This window comes from Brassica napus, chromosome C8, assembly GCF_020379485.1.
Source record: "Brassica napus cultivar Da-Ae chromosome C8, Da-Ae, whole genome shotgun sequence".
Classification (NCBI taxonomy): domain Eukaryota; kingdom Viridiplantae; phylum Streptophyta; class Magnoliopsida; order Brassicales; family Brassicaceae; genus Brassica; species Brassica napus.
Genome location: NC_063451.1, coordinates 2539345 through 2563396, shown reverse-complemented (window position 1 = coordinate 2563396; position 24052 = coordinate 2539345). Strand labels below are relative to the sequence as shown.

Below are 24052 nucleotides of genomic sequence, written 5' to 3'. Positions count from 1 at the left end.
CTTTCCAAAGAAATACACCACAAAGAGAGTTAATCCTCTTTACACAAGCCTTTGGCAGTATGAAAGTAGAGCACCAAAAAGTAGTAATCCCCGATATCACAGTCTTTATGAGGAGTAATCTCCCTGAAAATGATAATGCTTTTGAGCTCCACGAAGAGAATTTTCTCTTTATCTGTTGAAGGAGTCTCTCACAGTTTAATAGGGTAAGTTTTTTGTGCAGAGAGGAACACCAAGGTAGCGAACCGGAAGGGAACCCAATGGCATGCCTGTGGAGACTTGAATGGCATCAGTCTTTGAAGATGTTAATCCTGAAGCAAAGAATGAGGTCTTGTGCACACTGACTGCTAGTCTTGAGCGTGATTCAAACTCATGGAGAACTTGGAGTACTGCCTGAACCGATTCCAAAGAGCCATCGACAAAGATCAGAAGATTATCAGCGAAGCACAAATGGGTTAGTCTCGAAGAGGAGCAGTTGAGATGATAGTTGAAGCGCATTTCCTGAGCAGCTTTGTTAAGCATAAGTGAGAGGTTATTGCGGGAATGACAAAGAGATACGGGGACAGTGGATCACCTTGGCGCAGGCCACGAGTGCCCTTGAAGAAGCCATTAACCGCTCCACTGTACCCCACAGTGAAGCTAGTAGTGCAGACACAAGCTCGAATCCATGAAATGAAGTCCCTTGGCAAGTTAAAACCCTCCAAGCATGAGAAAACGAAATCCCAGGATAAGGTATCAAAAGCCTTTGCTATGTCGACTTTTATTGTAATCCGTTTTGTCCCATTATCTCTGTGATAACCATTTATGAGCTCTCCGACAAGTGATGTGTTCTCTACTAACAATCTGCCTCTTACAAATGCCGTCTGATTAGGGGCAATAAGAGGTGCTAAGATGGGCTTGAGTCGCTTTACCAAGAGACGTGAGACAACTTTGTAGAGAGTATTCAGGCATGCAATGGGATGGAATTCTGTGATCAGCGAAGCTCCAGGATGCTTGGGGACCAAAGAGAGTATGGTATTATTGGTGGCTGCAGGAATGAATGAGGAGAGGAAAAAATGTTGAATAGAGTTCACAACTTCACTCCCCACAATAGACCAAGAAGCCTTATAGAACCCAGATGTAAGTCCATCTGGCCCTGGGCCTTGTTGGGATTCAGCTTATGCATTACTTGCGTGATCTCCTCAACACTCGGAATAGACGTCATTTCAGCACAAAAGCTCTGTTCACAGCGGAATGAAGTCAGAGACTGGAACCATTCCTGAGTGGAGACTACACCCAGCCGGGGGAGAGGCTTTGGTCCAAGAATGCTGGTAAAGTGATTGACTGCGTGAGAGCTCATTTGGAGAGGGTCCAACAGAATTACACCTGAGGGAAGCACAAACGATCTAATAGTGTTGTAGCTGAAGCGAGTATGCACAATCCAGAAGAAGTAGGTTGTATTCTGATCACCCTCCTTCAGCTACTTTATCCTTGATCTCTGTTTGAAATAGCACTCTTCAATCATTATTAGGAACAGCCATCGCTCATTTGCTTGCTTCTCCAGTTCGAAAAGTTGTGGTGTATGCGTCTGCATAACCTGTACCTGCACATCTTGTAACACACGATTAGCCTCACTCACTCTCAGTTGGATTTGAGAAAAATTATCTTTGTTTAACTATTTTAAAGCACTCTTTATCTGTTTTTGTTTTCATGAGAGAGCTGTGAGGTTCCAGGTAGTGCCTCCGGCTTGTGTCCAAGCTTCAAGTACCAATTGGTGAAACCACGGGTGTTTGGAGAGATAGTTATAGAATTTGAAGGGACGGGTACCAAAGGAAGGGATTTTATAAGCTAGGTTCAGGAGACAAGGGGAATGGTCAGAGGTAAGCGAAGGGAGAAAAAAAGCAGAGCAGTCTGGGAAGAGGTTTAGGATTTGGCTATTAATGAGCACCGGTCGAGTTTTTTAGCAATGGGTTCTTCAGGTCTCCGGTTGGTCCAGGTGAAGAACGAACGTTGATAACGCAAGTCGAACAGGCCCATTTGGGTGAGACAATTTTTTAAGTCAATCAAGGCAGGAGTTAATGAGTTTACTTCAAAGAGGGAGTGCTCAGCAGGGTGCAAGATCTGGTTGAAGTCACCTCCTACCATCCAAGGTGGGCGTCAAGGGAGAAATTTTGGTATGTATTGAGGAGCTCCACCCATAGGTCAATTCGCTCTGAACTCTCGTTAGAAGCGTAGATTGCAGTATAAACAAAAGTTGAGCTGTCTGGTATCTTTACTTCACAAGTTAATGCTTGTCTTGTCTGATGTAGGACTCGAACAGAGATGTTATCCTTCCAAAAGACTATGATCCTTCCATCGTCGTCTGCCAAGTGATTAGAGGTAAAGTTCCAACCTCTACATAGCTTTCCCATAAGGTGGTTAAGGTTATGGGTTTTGATGTGAGTTTCTAGTATAGTCCCAAAAGAGGGTTGATGACTCGATAGCCATTGACAAAAGGGCGAATGTTTAATAGGGTCATTTAATCCCCGAACATTCCAAAAAAAGAATTTTGTATTCATAGAGAATTAGTCAATGGCCTCTTCAGGATGAAGAGAGCCATGAGGAGCCAAAAGAGTAAAGAATTAGAGGAAAAGTTAAACTGATGGGTAGAATCGGGTGGAATCGGGTTGAGAGATGGGCCAGCAAAGAAGTTTAGTTGGCAAGTAAAGGAAGGGAACTTTTGATTAGAGGGGGTGAATCGTGGTCTTTTTAGAGGAGATTTTGAAAAAGAGTCAGGGCTGAAGGTGGGTGGAGCGTTTTGTGAAAAGGGGATCAACTGATTATGGGGTATTGGGCAGTCAATACGAAGGGGCTGTTTCTAGTTAGGTGATTTAATGGGAGCTGCAGGGTTTGCAAGTTCCAAATTATACCCTTTTTTTCATTTGGTTCTTTCTGATTTGTTTTTTTGGTTTACAAAATAATCATCAGAACTTTTGTATTTAGAAAATGAATTTAAAACTAACAATGATTCTTAAATTCTGTAAAAAAAAACATTTAATTAAGTAGATTAATATAGATTTCGTTGCCGTAAAAGTTGTAAATCTTTTGCATAATAAGATTTAGTATATGAAAACATTTCAATATAACTTATAGAGTATGAAGAACATATGATATAATGAGCCTATTATAAACACAAAATAATATTGTCACCATATAAACTGAAAAATATATAAACAATACATACTATAATATGGAACTCATATTATGTTCAAACATGTGAAATTATCTAACACTTGAATGATCCGTAAAAAAAACATTCAGAAAAATATATCATCCGCGCAGGCGCGCAGGTCAAAAGCTAGTCTAATCTATTAAAACAGGAGTACGTTTTGAAAATAACTCTGAGTTTTTCACAAATATTACCATCCTATGTCACTCTATTTTTAACCCAAAAAAATTAACTTTTGGGCTGGCCTACCCGATTAGATATGCACGAAGCTCAATATCAATTATTTGGACCGAGATATTATCTATCTTAGAACTCAAAACATATATCTGCAACCCCTTAGACCATATGCATATGAATGACCCATACAAATTGAACCGGTATTCAATATATAATTTAGAATATTGATTCATACGTATACGTATACGTATATTTGAAATCCTGAACCATCTTTTAACATGCAATATGCAATCGTATACTTTAGCATATTGATGCAAACACATACGTCTATAATAACGATCATTGTCTATTGAAATCATACAGTTTAGTTAAATAACTGGTTTTGTATTTATATCGAATACGAGGAAATTTTAAAAATAACCCAAAATATTAACTAATGAACCGAAAATCTTGCAAAAATGTAAACAATATCACGTGCTAGATAATTACTTGCCACAATAAAATATGTAATAAATTAGTTTCGTAAATATAGTCAACTAATTGAAAATTAAACCTGCATCTTATATTTGATACTCATAATAAAGATAGATTTCCGGATATGAACTAATTGCTAAAAACTTTCTAAATTTAAGATAACCACTAATTGATACGAGATATCCTTAGCGTGATTATGAAAGTCAAACGCAATACACAGATATTCACACATATTTTAAAAGAAATATACTAATTTATTTGTCCTATAATCTCGTCTAAATCTATCCTAATTGAATACGATATTAAATGTAATCCCTATTTAATATCGAAATCTACTTGCGTGTATATATATATATATATATATATACATACCTCTCTTTCTGTTGACTCAATTCACAATCAAATTCTCAAAACACCCCTAGAAATGGCGAACCAAAAGATGTTACACTACTTAATGTAAAACCGTATAAACTCGTGGAAGCAAAACATAATTTATGGAGGGGAGACACTTGAATTTATTCTTGCTTACCAAACAGTAAGTTACTTCTCTGTATATAAATGCACATTACTTCTCTACACTACGAATAGTTTTGTATTAAATACAAACTGTTTGATTTTGTAGGGTGTGCAAATTTGTTTGGCTTGCGAGATGTGATGATATTGTCAATGGAACACTGAAAGCATTTTTGGTATGTCCGTAACGATTTTCTAAATGTACTCTCTTTTTTTGTTCAAGTCAAAATGTATTCTATATAATTATATTCAAGCGAATTAGTAATGTGTTATGTACTCTATAAACTTATCTAGATTGTTTCTTACTAAAAACAGATGTCTTTGGCTGAAGTTTTTGATTTTGGAGGAATAGAAACAGTGCAAGTTACCGGGAAAAACAGGAAGAAGGTTCAGATTGGACTACTTGACACCAAGTAAGAATTTGAAGAAAATAAACAGAGTATTTATTTGTTACTAAATAAAAGTGTATATGTGACTGGTTGGATTTTTAAAAAGATTAGTAAAGGAGGTTAATGGGAGATAAATTTGTGTAGAGTATGTAAATTTTAAAAGTTGATAGATCTTAAAAATTATGTGTATTAAGAAAAAAAATATATATATATATTGACTTATAAAATTTGATCATAACTTTTTAGATTTTTGTTTCATGAATTTATATTTTTATTTTCTATATGGTTGAGAATTAAAATATTTTTTAGGATTTTAAATTAAATAATAAATACTTAAAATGTAAATTAAAAAAAGAATTTCAAAAAGAATTTCGAATTTCAAAAAAAAAATTGTGAAAAAATTAAAATGTTTCGAATTTTTTTTTTTTTTAAGTTTGAAAAAATTATTAAAATTTTATTTAAAAAATCAATAATTTGAAAACTATATATTTTTATATGTTTTTATTTAATGATAAGCAATAAAATATAATTATACATTCAAAAAAGGAATTATATAAAATGTAATGAATTATAATTTTGGACATATAATTTGGATTGAAGGTGCAGAACTTATGTTTATGTTTCACTACTTATAGCTAAACAAAATATATGCAACAAACATTTATAATCCAAACAAAAATAATAATAAGCAATTCTAATCCTTATGAACTAATCAATTTGAATTGCAGCCATATACACACGTTCATTGATCTCTATGAGCCTCCGGCATAGCTTTTATTTTCCCTCCAACATGTACTTTTTCATTAAAAAGAATATGTTGTGTTAAAAACTAAAAATTTACGTATGGACTCAATTTAAACTCAATCAAAAATTCTCACCTTCATCCGATAAACAATTGTACATAGCATAGATCGATGCGACTTATAGTGAAAACATAAATATATTTCTCTCGAATTTCATAGATCAATCGACATACAAGGATTTTGATGAATACAAAGAGATAGCATATTGAATGCACATAAGGAAAAGTCAACCGAACAAGAAAAGTCGGTTGCCTTCGTTTCGGTTTTTTCCCCATAAAAAAATCACGGGCTTAGATTAATATTATATTTTTAAGTCCGCTATGTAATAAAAAATTACGTTATTTAGACCTACTTTAAAATCAACGAAAATGGCCAAGTATTGTAAGCTAAGGTTAACATGTCTTTGTTTACAATAATCATAAAATTAAATTTATACTTAATATACATATTTCAAAAATAACCATGTTTAAATTTACTAAAACTATAAAGTGTACTTAAAATCTGATATTTTGCATCTTAATAGATACTAGGTGATAATCCGCGCCCTGCGCGGAGCGAGTAGATTTAAAAGTATTATAACTTTTAATATGTAGACATAATAAAAGTTAAAGTCATAGTAAGAAAAATATATCACTACAAGAAAACGTGCCCATAACAACGAACATTTACGACGAAAATATTTCGTCGTAAATTTACATGGTCTTTACAACGAAATTACGAGGAATCTAACTTTCGTCGTAAACGCCATGTAAATTTACGACGAACTGATTTCGTCGTAAACTCCATGTAAGTTTACGACGAATGTACGTAGAATGAGAAATACGTCGTAATCATTACATCGACATTACAACGAAGCATGTTACCGTTATATTTAGGTGAAAACGTGTATTCAATGTGCTTTAACTTACCTAATTTCGTCGTAAAGTCGTTGTAAATAATATGTTAAAACCATGTAAAATCCATGTAAAATATTCCTTGTAAAATCGTTGTTATATTTCAACTACCCAACTCGAAAATTTCTCTATATATATGTCATTTCCCACAACTCTCTTCCTCACAACACACAAACGGGAGAAAAAAAAATCCGAAAAAAAATCAGAAAAAAAAAGATTTCAAAAAATAATCTAAGAAAAAAATGGCCGGTGGCGGTAGTATTTACGAGTTACGGAGTTGGATGTATTTGCACAAAGATTCCGACGGGAGGGTGACGAACGCATTTCTGAGCGGGCTAGAGACATTCATGCACCAGGCGGGCTGTACACCGATCACACAGGAAAGCGGTAAGATGTTCTGCCCCTGTCGGAAATGCAAGAATTCAAAATTTGCACGTAGTGAAACTGTATGGAAGCATTTAGTAAACAGATGATTTACACCACAGTACTACATTTGGTATCAACATGGAGAGGGTTATGGGGGAAATGAAGCTAGTAGTAGTAATAATAATTTTGAGGATGGTCATCATAGTGAAGAACCGAATCATTTGCATAATGAATATAATTATCATCAAGATCATGAGCAGATGGTAGATCATGATAGGGTTCAAGATATGATTAGTGATGCATTTTTAGAAACAACTACAACAATAGCTGATGGAACTGGAAATGTAGAAGAACCTAATTTGGATGCAAAAAGGTTTTATGAAATGCTAGATGCTGCAAATCAACCAATCTACACTGGTTGTAGAGAAGGTCTCTCTAAATTGTCTCTAGCAGCTAGGATGATGAATATTAAAATGGATCATAATTTACCTGAGAATTGCATGGATGCATGGGCGGAGTTGTTTAAAGAGTATTTGCCAGCAGACAACGTGTCTGCTGAATCTTATTATGAGATTCAGAAATTGGTTTATAGTCTTGGGGTGCCTTCGGAGATGATTGATGTTTGCATCGACAACTGCATGATCTACTGGAAAGAAGATGACAAGTTAGAAGAGTGTCGATTCTGCAAAAAACCACGATTCAAACCGCAAGGCCGTGGGAGGAATAGGGTACCGTACCAAAGGATGTGGTACCTACCAATTACAGACAGATTGAAAAGATTATATCAATCTGAGAGGACTGCTGCATCGATGAGGTGGCATGCGGAACATGTCCAGAGAGATGGTGAGGTTGCACATCCATCAGACGCAAGAGCGTGGAAACATTTCAACAAGGTACACACAGATTTTGCTACAAATATTCGGAATGTCTATCTTGGGTTATGCACCGATGGATTTAGTCCATTTGGAATGTCTGGTAGACAATATTCTTTGTGGCCAGTCATTCTTACGCTGTACAATTAACCGCCGGATATGTGCATGGAACAAGAATTTCTATTTTTGACCATATTAATCCCTGGGCCGAAGCATCCAAAACGGTCTCTTGATGTTTTTCTTCAACCGTTGATAGAAGAGCTAAAGCAATTGTGGTCAGAAGGGGTGAGGACGTACGATTGTTCCTTGAAAAACAATTTTACGATGCGAGCAGTTCTGCTGTGGACGATAAGTGATTTCCCTGCTTATGGGATGTTGTCTGGCTGGACAACACATGGAAGATTATCTTGTCCATATTGTCTTGGATCGACAGATGCTTTTCAACTGAAGAATGGTAGGAAGAGTTGTTGGTTTGACTGTCATCGTCGCTTTCTTCCACTTGCCCATCCGTACAGAAGAAATAAGACATTGTTTCGGCACAAAAAAATTGTCAGAGACGGTCCTCCTCCATATCTCACCGGCCAGCAGATCAAAGCAGACATTGATTATTACGGAGCTCAGGAAACAGTTAAAGTTGGAGGAAATTGGCATGTTCCTGGAAATATGCCTGATGGATATGGTGTGTCTCACAATTGGCATAAGAAGAGTATATTTTGGGAGCTACCCTATTGGAAGGATCTTCTCTTACGCCACAATCTGGATGTCATGCATATTGAAGCTAAAATGCGTCCTCTTCAAATGTGAATGGTTCGATCCTGTTGTGAACCGAGGGATTCGGTATAACAAATTTGGTGTTGTGGATGTCAATTTTGGGAGAAGATACAACAAATTTGAGCCTTTCATCTTAGCTTCACAAGCCGAGCAAGTAAGCTTCCTTCCTTATCCTCGGCTTTGAACTTCCGGGATAAACTGGTTAGCTGCTATCAAAATTACACCTCGTGGACGCATTGTCGCTGGAGAAGAACCGCCCTTGCAAGAAGAAGACGCTATCAATGAAGTTGAGGTACCAGAACAACCAACTGATGAAATCCTTTTGATCGACCCGCAAAACTTTCAATATGAAGATATTCCCGAAGATGCGACAGATGAAGCACGTGAAGACGAGTTCGAGAGAAGCGACGATGATGATTGTAATGATAGTGATGAGAACGAAAACGATTTAGAGTGATGTAATATTGATGAGAACGAAAACGATTTAGAGTGATGTAATATATGTCTCTGATGTTGTATTTCTCTATTGTAACGTATGTTTAAAGAAATATTGTTTTTTTACCATCCTAATGTATGTGTAACAAATGTTGTTTTATATAATATGTATTTGTGTTAATTTTAAAAAAAATTATTTGGAGTTTTAGGGTTTAGAGTTTAAGTTGGAGAAAGAGCACAAAGTAGTAGAGAAGAAGAGATATGATGTTAGATGATATGTGACTTTGGGGTTTAGGGATTTCATTCTCGGTGTTTAGGGTTAAGCGTTGTAAAATCGTCGTAAACCGATGTTTCCACGTAATTTCGTCGTAAATGGAAAAACGCGGGCCTGGTAACTTCGTCGTAAACGTGGGCCTTTTAAATTCGTCGTAAACCGATGTTTCGACGTAATTTCGTCGTAAATCGAAAAATGCGGGCCTGGTAACTTCGTCGTAAATGAAAAAACGCGGGCCTGGTAACTTCGTCGTAGTGTTACGTCGCGTTTACGACGAAACATTTTTTATATATTGGGACGCCGAGACGAGGCTGCCTCGTCCATTCCTCCTAAACTCCTCTCCTCTCCCTAAGGTACATTCTCTTCCCTCCTTTTTTTTTTTTTTTTTAAGTTAGTTTAGGTTATTAATTAGTTAGGTAATTAGTTTAGGTGATTATTTAGATAATTAGTTTAGGTGATTAGTTAGATGACGGAATCCTATAGTTTAGGTGATTAGTTAGGTAACGGAATAATTTTTTAATTATGTCGTCATAATTGATTAAATTTATTTAAATTTTTTTTAGATGGCTCCTAGACGGAAACCAGCAGCACCTACTTATGTCCAGTTGTTTGGCGATGGCTCCGGTACATCTTCTTCCGGTCCATCGTCTTCCGATGCAGTTCCAGACTCTCAGACTTCTCAGAGAGTTTTTTCGAGTCCTCCTCTTCCACCGCAGATGCCTCCACCTCCTCCTCCAGCGGCTGCACCTGAGCCTGTCCTAGAAGGTGCAGTTCATCCGGATTTGCGTGTGCCTTCATATGCTCCCTTCGCGAGATATACGGTGGAGGATTTGCTTGTCCAGCCTGGACGAGAGGGTTTGGATGTTCTAGACCCCGATAGATCCCGAGGAACTTATTGGTAAGTTATTAATTTTTATTACTTTAAAATTTAATTAATTTTTATTTTGTAACGGTTAAATTATTTTTTTTCAGGTTTGGGGCTAACAACCGTGTTAGCCGGAGCGTTTCGGCGACGATTAAGGGTTACTACGATGGGGCATACCCGAACTGGAGCAAGACACCAAATCACGTGGTTTAAATGTTTTGCGGTAAGATTTTTAAATTTAATTAAATTTTCACTTTTAAATATATATATATATTTTTAATATTTATTATTAATTGTAATTTTTTCAAAATTTTTATGTTTCAGCAAAAGTGGCATTGGTCTTTGGGAATCACCGAGAGGGTGAAGGCGGAATTCGTTGCAAAGGCAAAGATACGCCTCTGCAACACAGTCTCTGATTGGAAGGACAAGTGGGAGATCTACGGGTATGAGGGAAAGCCCACTGAGCTCACGACGGATGTGTGGGATGGCCTCATCGCCTATTGGGAGCACCCCTCTTCGATCAGAAAGGCCAATTCGTGCTCGGCTTCTCGAAGGACGAAGGATAAAGATGGTCATTTGCCCATGCTTCACAGAACCGGACAAAAACCTCATGCAGGAGTCCGTCTAGAAGCTGTAAGTTTTGTTTTAAATATATATTTTAAAATATTCAATTAATATAATTTATAATATTTAATTTAATTTTTTTTTGTAGTTCGAGAAGACGGGAGTCTTACCTTCTCTGTCTGACCTATTCAAGATGACTCACGCCACATCTGACGGAGTTTTTGTGGATCCTGCATCTGAAAAACTCTTCCGAACAGTGGCTGGTCGGATTGAAGAACGGGAGACGCAACTAACCCAGGAGTCTCCCGATGGATTACCAGTCACATTGTCCACCCAAGAGGTCGACAGAATCTTCGAAGAGGTAACTTAAAATTTTAGTTTACATTATTTTAAATATTTTAACATAATTAACTATATTAATATATGTTTTGATTTTATAGGTGGCTCCTAAAAAGAAGGGACGGATAGTCGGTATAGGCTCTGTTAACGAAGTTGCAAGGTCAACTTCGTCATACACTTCGAGACGGGATGAAGAGACTGCTCAGATGAAGGCTCAAATGGATAGCCAGAAGGCTCAAATGGATAGCCAGCATGTTCGTTTAGACTCTCTTGAGGATTTGCTAGACGTGATGGCCGTGGGAAACCCGGTTATGCAGAGAATGTTGAGTGAGAGACGAGCCGCTCTTGGAATGCCACCACGAGATCCCCAAGAGTCCGATCCAACCCGTCAACAGCCGAGCAACCCCACCAACTACTTCGACAATATGTAGTTTTTTTTTTCTGTTTGTATTATGAATTTAAATATTATTGTATGACTTTTTAAAAATATGTTTTCCAATTTCATATTTTGTTTTAAAATTTAAATTATTTTAAATTCTGAATATTAAATATAAATTAAAATCTATTATATACTAATTAATAATAATATAATAAGAAACGATGTAAACTCCTCGTAAACATTACATGGAGTTTACATCGAATGTTTACGAGTGATTAACATCGAAATATTTATGAGGATTTTACATCGAAATGTTTACGAGTGATTTACAGCGAAAGTATTTACGTGTGCTTTACATCGAAACAATTACGTGGGCTTTACGACGAAGTCTTACGTGGCGTTAACGACGAATCATTTCCCTGCGCTTTACGAGAAATATATTTCGTCGTAAATGTAACGAGTCGTTTACGACGAAACCTCCGTTACGACGGACGTTTAACAACGAAACGTCTTTCGACGTTAATTCGTCGTAACACCCCGTTTACGACGAATTTACAACGAATACTGCCCTAGTAAAAAATATGTTTTCTTGTAGTGTATGTAAGAAAGTACGGGTTATAGCTAAAAAATTTAGTATGTCAATATAAATTTATATGCGATGGACTTTAAAATTAAATTGTATATTTGTTTGCATACAGGTAAATTATAAATATAAGATTAAATGAAACATAAGCAATAGTCTAATAAAATATAAAAGGAACAATGTATCAGAAAACAAAAAAAAATGAAAAATAGTGACAAAATAACCGCTGTCAATAATGTTTTGATTATCAACTTAATTTTAAAGTCCATCGCATACAAAATAACTATTTGGTGTTCTCTCTAATTTTTGATTCAAATCTAGAATCATAAGATAAATTGAATACCTATTTCATAGATTTTTTTTAACAAATCTAAAAACGAAAAAAAATGTATGCATCGACAACACCGAACAAGAACAATCAAGTTAATTGCATTCTCAAATGTTAGTCACATATAATGATAGAGAGAACACCTGCGAGCCCGTGATAAATTATAAATTTTAGCAACTAAAAACATTGAAGAAAGAATAGAAATCTAACAACAAAACATATGCATCGACAACACAAACCAAAACCTTCAAGTTGAGTGCATTCTCAAATCAGTCGCATCTAATTTCTAAAATACATCCGCGCGGACGCGCGAATCAAACTCTAGTTTAAAGCTTTAATCCTAGAGCAAAAATCTTAAAACTACGGTCATTGCCAATCAAACCAGTAAATATCATTAACATAGCTCAATGGCATATATGATTTATATGGATGCTTTTATGAAAAACTTGCAAAAACTGAGCATAAGAGATTAAATAGTGAGAGAAATTGATTTATTAGAATGTCTAACCAGCAAAAGCGCAACGATCTACGTCAAAATCACAAGACCCCCACAACAAAAGAAAAAGCTACGCAAATCCGAGAGTACATTAAGCAATAAAATGACAAAAGTTCAATGCAATGCAAATCATCCGACCCCCCTCCCAAAAGCAGGTCTGAGTCTTGGAGACACCAAAATGTCACAGCTCAAGCATCAGCAAACCTGCAACCAACAAAAAAAAAAAAATCAAACTCGAATCATAATACAAGTCAATGTAGAGTTACTTCTACTCTAATTCAGAGATTAAGTACCCTAGCTCAGAAAGCTTCAAGTGGGCCTTGGCGTAATCAGAGAAAAAGGCGTCCTCATCCTGTTTAATGCAAACGTTAATTCTCTATACCAACGCAAGAAAAGAGACGAGTTTAGAATGAAAAGATGCATACAGCAGCGTATTTCTCAACCAAAGAACGGAACGTGGGATCGTCCAATAGCGCCTTGTCAGATACAAGTTGAATTAGACCTTCCTTCTCACCACTCAAGAGTTCCCTGAGTCACACATATATTATCAGTTGATAACATATCAACTTTAAATCACACAACCTGAGAGATGGGACACTTACTTGAAGTAAGAGTTGTCGAAAATAAGAGGGTTTGAAGTCCAAGCACCTTCGAAGCCAGACCTATCCTTGTGGCATTTCCCCTGTGTTAATATCATAATTTTGGAATCATTCATCAAATCTGTAGATTGGCACCAACAACAAAGACAGAGTGTTTAAGAAGAGTTAGGAGAGTGATATAACGAACCAGAGTGTGGGCACCAGATAAAGCGACAATGTCATAGTCAGTCAAACCCATCTGCTTCGCAAAGACATCTCTCAAGTGGTTACATCCCTTTGTAGCATCAGGGAGACGACCCTCTGGAGGTGGCTGGGGCTTGTCCTGGAATCAAGAAATGAATGTTAGTAATGGCTTCGCTCTCAATACTCATCCCTACATACATTATCTTACTAACCTCTCTTCCAGGGTGGAATTGAATTTCAGGTCCACCGGTGACTTCAACGGCAACAACACCAGCAAGCTGAACAAAGAACATGGTGAGTTAGAATCCAAATCTTGGAGGGATAATCACCACTAAACAAAGAGTACCTGATGGAAATCAGCAAAGGAGATGGTAGGGAACTGGACCCTGACGGGGTCCAACAACCCAAGAGCAATCTGGATACCACTGTTGGCCTCATGAGCTTGCTCATCGGTAAACCTCATTGTTCCGAAGGGACCACCAGTCTTTGTGACACAATCAAATGTTCCAGCAGAGTGCCATCTACAGTTTAAGCAAAACCAGACTCAGCACATCATATAAGACTTAATTAACCACACGCTGAAATGGTTAGTTCACTTACGCGAGGCGGACCATGATAGGTGCGCAGTGCTTCTCAGCGATCAAGCCTCTAAGCTTCCTCCTGCACTTCTCAATAGCCTTCTTGTAATCTTCGCTCACATTTGGGTAGTTCTTCGTCATCTCTGCTCAAAATCTGGAAAACATTGCACATATACATGAGCTTAACTAGCAAAGTTACGCACAGATCACATCCTAAAACATGCATCATTCATTAAAACCCTAATTGAAAACGTATGGAAATAATAACAAGCTGAGAATCATAAACAGAGCCTTTAAAACATCTTTCACACGAATACAAAATCAAAATCAAATCAAACCACCACTAAAACAGATTCTGGAGAGAAGCTACACTCATAAATAGCAAGAAACGCCACTCATGTGGACTGAATAAGCAATAAACCTTAAAAACTTCAACCGATTCGAAAACCTAGCCAAGAAACACACCAAGATCGAACCACATAACAGCAAATGAGAGGAAAAACCGATGGCTAACGTTTAACAAACAGTGAGATTTAGTATGATAAACACACCATTCAACTCAGATAAAGCCATGCATAACGATGATCAGATCAGATCAGATCCATTAATTAAGAGAAATGAAAAAACAACGAATCGAATGCAGAGGGAGAGTTTCTGTTATACCTTTTTCTAGCGAGGATAAAACCTGAGAGAATGTGAGTGAGGCTGGTACGAGGTGAACACGAGCAAATGATCTTAGAGAGTCCAAATATATAGAGGGTCTGTTACGAGAAGAGAACATTTTATTAAACGCCGTCAGGTGACGGAAATCGTGTGGTTTATATTTGCCAAACGTAATCGACGGTGACGATTCAATGAATATAATTGTTTAAAAAATAGTTAGCGTATAATTGGCGAGTTTCTATTGGACGAACCATGATTCGTGTGACGGCCCCACCTTAAAAAGGCGAGGTCTGGATTTTGTTGCCGAGGGGTGTGGGATATGCCACCACGTTCCGTTATTTCATTTGTCGCAGGTGTGAACGCGTCTCACGCACAAGTAGTTACTGACCCTTCTTCATCCCTTATTGGTTATTAATTGTGTGTTTACTATGGGTTGGACAAAATTGGAACCAAAACTAAATTTTTTTTTGGTTTTCTTTTTGTAGCTTTGGTCTATAGAAATTTATTTTAATAGGTGAATTTACTTTTTATCTTCTTTCAGATTCGACTTGGAGGCGACAACCTTGGATGAACAAGAAATCAAGGAGCTTATCAGGAGAGAGTCTTTAATTTACACTTCAGGAATAATCTACCTCCCAATATTGAAGATACTTGAACGTCAAGCAACAAACTGTTTAAAGCTGTGAGGAAATAAGTGAATATAGGTAGTCGTATTTTTTTTTTTTTTTTTTTTTTTTTTTTTGTAACTGAGGTAGTCGTATTCTTGTGTGTGAGTGTTTGTTTGATGGTGTGATTGTGCAACCAGAAGAAAGTGACCAAGATTTTTATGTGCTAGTACATTCATATAATAACACGATAAACACCTGGATTCATGTTAAGAAGAAGGCAAAAAACCGAGCACATCATACTGCCTCCTATGAATTTTTAAAGTTATCGTAATTTATGTTATTGTTTAGTTTCCCTCCAGAACCATGTTGTTGTTTGTTTTTTTTATTCTCCCACAACTATGAGACTTCTTTCTTAGATCTTTATATGTTTTGATTGTAGATAAATCTATATATTAGTCATCATCTTTTTAATTATAGAGGTTTAAGGCTTGCAATTTTTAGTTTGATGAATTATATAACATTTACTGTAGTAGTATAATAATCGATTTGTTTGTCATCAAAATCAAAACGATGATACATGTTAAAACATTATCTTTGTTCTGACGTATGAATTAACATTGGAAGTATATTTGTAAGTGATAGAGTTTGAATCCGATTTCTCAATACGATCGCAATAGAACAAACTCGTATTTAATGAATCAAACAAACGTATTTGGACTTTGTATCAAAGAACAACTGAGAATCGATGGCTTAACCCACTCGAATTCTCCTCAAGTCTCTCGACTCATCCCAAGATACAAAGCTACCCAACAATGAATACAAAATGACTTATTTAAAGCAGCCAACGGACTCTAACAGAAAACCCTTTTTTTCGTGTAGAATCTTTCTCTCTTCTTCCTTCTTCAAGACCCTCCAAATGACTCAAAGTCTTCCTTCAAACTCTCACTTTCTCCATTCTCCCACGTTCCTCCCACATCCACCTTTTTCTTCCTTCTCACGTAACGATATTGTAGCTTATCAATACCCTTCTTTTCGAAATTAAGCTTGTCCTCAAGCTTAAAAGTAGGGTATTGGTCACGAAGCTCCCCATACAGCACCAAAGTATTCTCCGAGGAAGGAAGAGAACGCCACTGCACTAACAACTCCAAAGCACCTTTATCGTTGTAACAAGTGTCCAATATAGCCTCCGGAAGTATCACCAAATCATCCAAGCCCGAAGGAAGGACCGGTAGAGGAAGGACCTGATGCTCAGCCCCCAAGACAGCCTTGAGCTGACACACATGAAAAACATGATGAATCTTCATCTCAGGTGGTAAAGCCAGGCGTTACGCTTCCTTACCAATTCGCTCCAATACTTCGTAAGGACCAAAGTACTTTGCAGAAAGCTTCTGACAGACACGGCGAGCAACTGACTGCTGGCGGTACGGTCGCAGCTTCAAGTAAACCATATCTCCCATTGTAAACTCTACATCCCTTCTATGTTTGTCCGCGTTATTCTTTATCAACTGCTGCGCGTGAGTGAGATGCTGTTTAATGTCAACTAACATAGCATCATGTTCCACCAGCATAGTCTCCAGATCAGCATTAGTCGTTGAACCCGACTCAAACCGCAGCAAAGCAGGAGGATCACGACCATACACAACGCGGAACGGTGACGTCTTCAAAGAAGTATGGTACGAGGTATTGTACCAAAGCTCTGCCCAACAGAGGTACTTGTGCCAAGTACGCGGGTGTGACGAAGCGAAACAGCGTAGATATGTCTCCATACAGCGGTTAAGTACCTCAGTCTGACCATCGGTTTGAGGATGGAAAGCTGTGCTAAACTTCAGCAACATCTCGGATAAACGAAATAACTCCTTCCAAAAAGAACTGAGAAAAATCTTATCACGGTCAGAGACAATCGACTTCAGAAACCCATGCAAACGAATCACTTCTCTAATAAACCTCTTCGCAACATCAATCACTTGAAATGGATGCTTGAGGCCGATGAAATGAGTGCATTTTCTCAAGCGATCCACTACCACGAAAATGACATTGTAACCAAAAGATGTTGGTAAGCCTTCGACAAAATCCATAGAAAGGTCTTCCCATATAGCAACCGGAATCGGAAGAGGCTGGAGTAGACCTGCAGGACTCAATGTAGAGTATTTGTGTGTTTGACACACATGACAAACCGCTACTGATGTGTCTAGGTTTTTGGTACTTGTTTGTATATTTTTTATTATATTTTTCTCGATTATTTGTAGTTTTTCGTTCGTGTTTCAGGTATATAGGTGATTTAGCGCATTAGGAACCATTGGCATGTGCATACTGGAATTTCAAGGGATTTTCATATTCATCTGAACGGTTTAGAGCGCATAACGAACAATGGATCGAGACGCAGAGAAAAAGAAGAGCAAAAAAAATAAAAAAAAATAAAAATAAAAATAAAAACCCATCGATCGATGGGTTTATAGACAAAAACCCATCGATCGATGCAGGATCTCGCGCCGGGAATTTTTAATGCATCAATCGATGCGTTAGAGCCCATAAACCCATCGATCGATGCATCCTCGCTGTGTTCAACTTCACCCACTTCCTCCACTTCACCTACTGCATCCACTCGTCTTTCATGATGAAATTGGAGCCTTTGTCGAAAAAGGAGGGTCCTTGGCCGATTATAAATAAGGAGGACGAGCTCCATAAGAAAACACACCATCAACACACCATCTTAGAGATCAAAACTTGAGAGAAAATAGATTTGTGAGTGTTTTTCTAGTTTGAAGATTTGTTTGAGTTTGAAGTTTGTAGAAGAAGAAGAGAATCTCTTTCTCTTCCCAGAGAAGCTTCTAAACCCTCTTGTTTTCTTTATTTTCTTTAATAATGTCAATTATGAATTCTGTTTTTGGTTCCATATGTGAGTAATCTACTAGTTAGGCTAAGGTGATTCAAAGGAATCCATGAATCCATGAAACTGATATGTTAAAGAAAAGGGGTAAATCATTTGGTTCTTCATCTAGATCGATCTTAAGGCTTGAATTAGAAGGTACACCTAGTTCTTGATCATTAGGAAGTTCAACACACCAAAAGTGATAGTTAAACTCCTGAAAAGAATCTAGATGAGCAAGTCTTCGTAACCAACGAGAGTTGTTGTTATGGAATTTGTGAACAAATCGAACCTGTTAAAATGCATGTTTAGAATTATGAATATGGCGAGAGTAGATATTTAAGATTCTAAAACATATGATTTAGTACTGCGAGAGTAGGCTAAATTACTTAAGCTGTTTGAGTTCAAGAACGGTTCTAAAATATACCCCTTGTTTAATGTTTGTTTCTCGATTTATGTCATTCCCGAGAATTACCCGATGCCTAACGTTTTAATCTATAATTTAAATTCCATTTCAATTTATTTACAAGTTGTGACAATTAAAAGCTACCAAACAAACAATCATTTTCGTTCTAGCTTGACTTTACTCTAATAGATTCATAGTGTAACCTTGGTCTCTGTGGAATTCGATCCCTAAATACTACTGCGCACTACCGTGCACTTGCGGTTTGTTTTAGTGGTAAAACCTGAGGACATCAAGTTTTTAGCGCCGTTCCCGGGGACCAACAGCGTTACCTTTGGAACTAAGACTAGAGTCTAGTCTAGAACCTTAAAGAGAAAACAACAAAAAAAAAAAAAAAAAAACATGGCCGGAGAACAAGAACCGCCTCGAGCTTAGACACACCGAAAGTCAAGCTAATGACTGTAAACAAGCGCTTAGTGGGAGGTAAGCCACTGGTAAGTGTGAATTAGAATTAGTTTTCATCTCGGTTTAAAAAAAAAAAAAAAAAAAAACCTCTCCATCGATCTATCCGGAATCGGATCGATCGATCACTAAGATGGTCCAATGCGTAACAAAGTGATCGATTGATCCGTATATCCCATCGATCGATCCGTATATCCCATCGATCGATGTGGATACCCAATCGATGGATCGAACAAAATCTCGGAAGCCTTTTTATAAACCCATCGATCGATGCATTTTTGTATAAAAACCCATCGATCGATGCAGATGCAGGAAACCGAATTATAAGGCAAAACCTGGCCCTTTTTGGATCAAAACCTCAAGCTATCACTGGCCAGTGTTGTCATTTGATTTCCGACCGCGCTATTTTATTTTCATTTCTATTCTAACGTTTTATGGTTTTATTTTCTGTTGTCACACCAGGGACGGTGTAAACTAAGTCTGGGGGAGGGTACTTGTCATAGTTCCATTTAGGAATCTGCCTTAACTTTTTCGGTTAATTTTAAACTTAGTTTTTGATGAGTTCGTATTTCTTTTACGTAGTTTCTTTGTTTTATTTGGTTGTGTTTTACGTAGTTTTTTCGTATTTAGTTTTGCCTTGCTAAACAAACCAAATAACTAATATCTGAGTACCATTCTTTCAGCTACCAACTCCAGGGTGTGAAACATGGAAAAGCCACAAACATTGATCAACCAACAACATCCATGCTTTTAAGAGTGCTCAAAGGATCCAAACTGACCGACCACTCAATCTACTCAAATTTTCTCATCCTGGGGCTTGGTATACACTAGATCGGAATCCCTCTTCAGGACTAAAAGACGAAGTCTGTATCTGTCCGGCTCCCCTCTCTTTCCCCTAAAATAAAAAAATAAAAATAAAAAAAATAAAAAAAAAAATAAAAGGGAATTCAGGTCAAAAAAAAGTGATCAGGGCTTGGTGGCTGCAACCATTAAGACTTGAATCATGGAAGCCTGTCCAAAAATCTCAGTCAATTAAAAAATTAAAATGATACCCTTGAAATAAAGGGGGACATTGACTGAGTGGAACGAGAAGAAAGGGAGGAAATGAGCTAGAAAAGACCAATCACGCAATCAAAAACCTGAACGAGTAAGAATCCATGTGTCTTTTGATCGATACCCCCATGATGAGACCACACCGTAAATCTAAAAGAGGTCGGCAGTGGAAACTTTGGATGCTTCTTATAAGTTGTGGGCTGAAAATGGTCGAGAGATAAGGTTGGGGTCGAATTACGTGGAGTCCCTTCTAAATGTTGGTGCTAACTGATGTGGTTTAATACCAAAAGATGGTGAAGATGGTTGTTTGCAGGTTAACTGATGTATGTCTTTGCTTAAGGACAAGCAAATGTTCAAGTCTGGGGGAATTGATGTGTCTAGCTTTTTGGTACTTGTTTATATATTTTTTTATTATATTTTTCTCGATTATTTGTAGTTTTTCGTTCGTGTTTCAGGTATATAGGTGATTGAGCACGTTAGGAACCATTGGCATGTGCATACTGGAATTTCAAGGGATTTTCATATTCATCTGAAGGGTTTAGAGCGCAGAACGAACAACGGATCGAGACGCGGAGAAAAGGAAGAGCAAAAAAATAAAAAAAATAAAAATAAAAATAAAAACCCATCGATCGATGGGTTTATAGACAAAAACCCATCGATCGATGCAGGATCTCGCGCCGGGAATTTTTAATGCATTGATCGATGCGTTGGAGCCCATAAACCCATTGATCGATGCATCCTCGCTGTGTTCAACTTCACCCACTTCCCCCACTTCACCTACTGCATCCACTCGTCTTTCATGATGAAATTGGAGCCTTTGTCGAAAAAGGAGGGTCCTTGGCCGATTATAAATAAGGAGGACGAGCTCCATAAGAAAACACACCATCAACACACCATCTTAGAGATCAAAACTTGAGAGAAAATAGATTTGTGAGTGTTTTTCTAGTTTGAAGATTTGTTTGAGTTTGAAGTTTGTAGAAGACGAAGAGAATCTCTTTCTCTTCCCAGAGAAGCTTCTAAACCCTCTGGTTTTCTTTATTTTCTTTAATAATGTCAATTATGAATTCTGTTTTTGGTTCCATGTGTGAGTAATCTACTAGTTAGGCTAAGGTGATTCAAAGGAATCCATGAATCCATGAAACTCATATGTTAAAGAAAAGGGATAAATCATTTGGTTCTTCATCTAGATCGATCTTAAAGCTTGAATTAGAAGGTACACCTAGTTCTTGATCATTAGGAAGTTCAACACACCAAAAGTGATAGTTAAACTCCTGAAAAGAATCTAGTTGAGCAAGTCTTCGTAACCAACGAGAGTTGTTGTTATGGAATTTGTGAACAAATCGAACCTGTTAAAATGCATGTTTAGAATTATGAATATGGCGAGAGTTGATATTTAAGATTCTAAAACATAGGATTTAGTACTGCGAGAGTAGGCTAAATTACTTAAGCTGTTTGAGTTCAAGAACGGTTCTAAAATATACCCCTTGTTTAATGTTTGTTTCTCGATTTATGTCATTCCCGAGAATTACCCGATGCCTAACGTTTTAATCTATAATTTAAATTCCATTTCAATTTATTTACAAGTTGTGACAATTAAAAGCTACCAAACAAACAATCATTTTCGTTCTAGCTTGACTTTACTCTAATAGATTCATAGTGTAACCTTGGTCTCTGTGGAATTCGATCCCTAAATACTACTGCGCACTACCGTGCACTTGCGGTTGGTTTTAGTGGTAAAACCTGAGGACATCAGCTACATACTGCTGAACTGTACGTAATAACCCTGCCCAATGGAACCAACGTTGTATCCTCTTCGTTGTTTTAAGAACGCATGAGTGACCCCCTTGTAACCCATCGTGACATTCTCGGAGAATCTTAGCAATGAAAGGAGAAGAACTAGGAATGACCAGACGATTCTTGTACCACAGTTTGTCATCTTTGACTGCATAATGTTTCAAAGCTGCATCGCCCTCCTTAACCCTCTGTAACGGCAACTGTATTTCATGTGAATCCACAATATCCTTATAAAGATCTTGCAGCTGGATAGAAACTGGAATGGTGATGGCCAAGAGTGTGGTGCCAGACACTTGTAAAGAGGAATGTTCGATACGTGAGAGACCATCTGCGGCTTTATTCTGAATACCCGGCTTGTAGACTATATCAAACTCATATCCCAACAGTTTGATCAACCATTTCTGATACTCCATACTGACTTCTCTCTGCTCCAAAAGGTATTTAAGGCTTTTTTGATCTGTATGTACCACGAATCTTCGACCAAGCAGGTAATGTTTTCATTTGCGAATCGCAAGAACCACAACCATCAACTCGCGTTCGTAAATAGGTTTTAGCTGCTCTCGAGAAGACAACGCGTAACTAAAGTAAGCAATAGGTCAACCCCCTTGCATAAGTACTGCCCCCACACCAAACCCAGAAGCATCACACTCCACCACAAATGTCTGAGTAAAATCAGGAAGGGCCAAGACGGGTGCAGAAATCATTGCTTGCTTCAAATTGTCAAAGGCGGTTAGAGCAAACTGGGACCAACCAAACTTATATGTCTTCAAAAGGTCAGTTAAAGGTCTGGCTATAGAGCCATAACTCATCACAAAACGCCTGTAGTACCCAGTTAAACCCAAGAATCCCCGGAGTTGCTTATTATTCTTGGGTGTTGGCCAAAATCTCATCGCTTCTGTCTTCACCTTATCAGTAGCTACTCCTTCTGCTGATATGACATGGCCCAAGTACTCTACTTGACTCTGTGCAAACAAACATTTCTTCTTATTAGCGAAAAACTTATGTTTCTCAAACACCCCTAGCACTTGCTCCAAGTGACAGACATGATCTTCCTCATTCTTGCTGTATATTAACACATCATCAAAGAATACTAGCACGAACTTGCCCAAGAACGGACGAAACAGATCATTCATCAAGGATTGAGACGTAGAAGGAGCATTTGTGAGCCCAAATGGCATTACCAAGAACTCGTAATGGCCATCATGGGTTCTAAATGCAGTTTTATGAATATCCTTCTCCTCCATGCGTATTTGATGAAAGCCTGCCATAAGATCCATCTTTGAAAAGACACGAGCACCATGAAGCTGATTAAGGAGTTGGTCTATCATCGGAATAGGATACTTATCAGCTATTGTTGCTTGATTCAGAGCTCTATAGTCTACGCAGAAACGCCACGTTTTATCCTGTTTCTTGACCAAGAGAACTGGGCTGGAGAAAGGGCTTCGGCCCGCACGTATTAGACCCTTGTCTAGCATTTCAGTAACCATCGAAGACATGGCCTCCTGATGAGCTTGTGGATAGCGATACGGTCTTACGTTGATAGTTGTTGTTCCTGCTTTCAACGTAATTGCATGTTCTCTGCCCCTGACAGGAGGAAGGCCCTGTGGCTTGTCGAAAACGTGTGCGTACCGCTGTAGTACTTCCTCAACTTCCACTGGTAGCACCGAAGACAACAAGTTCTCTTCCTGCAACACGCTGAACCAAGAGTCTCTAGGCATCTCCCACTGACCATCATCCGCAGAGAGACTCTGTAAAGCCGATTGCAGTTGGTGAAGATCCAGTTCACCACTCAACGTGACTCGCTTCCCCTTGTGTACAAAGCTCCATTCTTGAGTAATCCAATCAATCTCGCATTTACCCAATGTTCTCAACTATTGTATACGAAGAACCAAATCTACTTTTCCCAACTCGAGAGTTATGCAGTCAATATCAAAGTCAAGTCGTTGCATCTCTAACTTGACGTTGCTGCAAACTCCCCCCGCATGAATTTTAACGCCATTACCCAATATTACATGCATTTGAGAATTGAAAAGTGCAGATAAGCCCGCCTTCATCACTAGCTCAGGAGTAACAAAGTTATGTGTGGCGCCGCAATCAATTAATACCACAGCTTTGACTCCAGCTAACACCCCTCTCAG

At 37.9% G+C, this 24052-nt stretch overlaps 1 protein-coding gene across 1 annotated transcript; it reads right to left on the bottom strand.

Annotated features, from left to right (window-relative positions):
- Positions 1 to 12678: 12678 nt before the first annotated feature.
- On the bottom strand, positions 12679 to 14797 carry LOC106419633 (L-ascorbate peroxidase 1, cytosolic). The gene is made up of 9 exons (XM_048765657.1): positions 14729 to 14797; positions 14088 to 14219; positions 13834 to 14008; positions 13700 to 13765; positions 13492 to 13626; positions 13308 to 13387; positions 13131 to 13233; positions 12999 to 13057; positions 12679 to 12909 (listed from the first exon to the last, which is right to left on the bottom strand). Exons 2-9 carry the CDS (start codon positions 14204 to 14206, stop codon positions 12894 to 12896), a joined length of 753 nt encoding a protein of 250 aa, XP_048621614.1. The 5' UTR covers positions 14207 to 14219; positions 14729 to 14797; the 3' UTR covers positions 12679 to 12893.
- Between the last annotated feature and the right edge of the window lie 9255 nt (positions 14798 to 24052).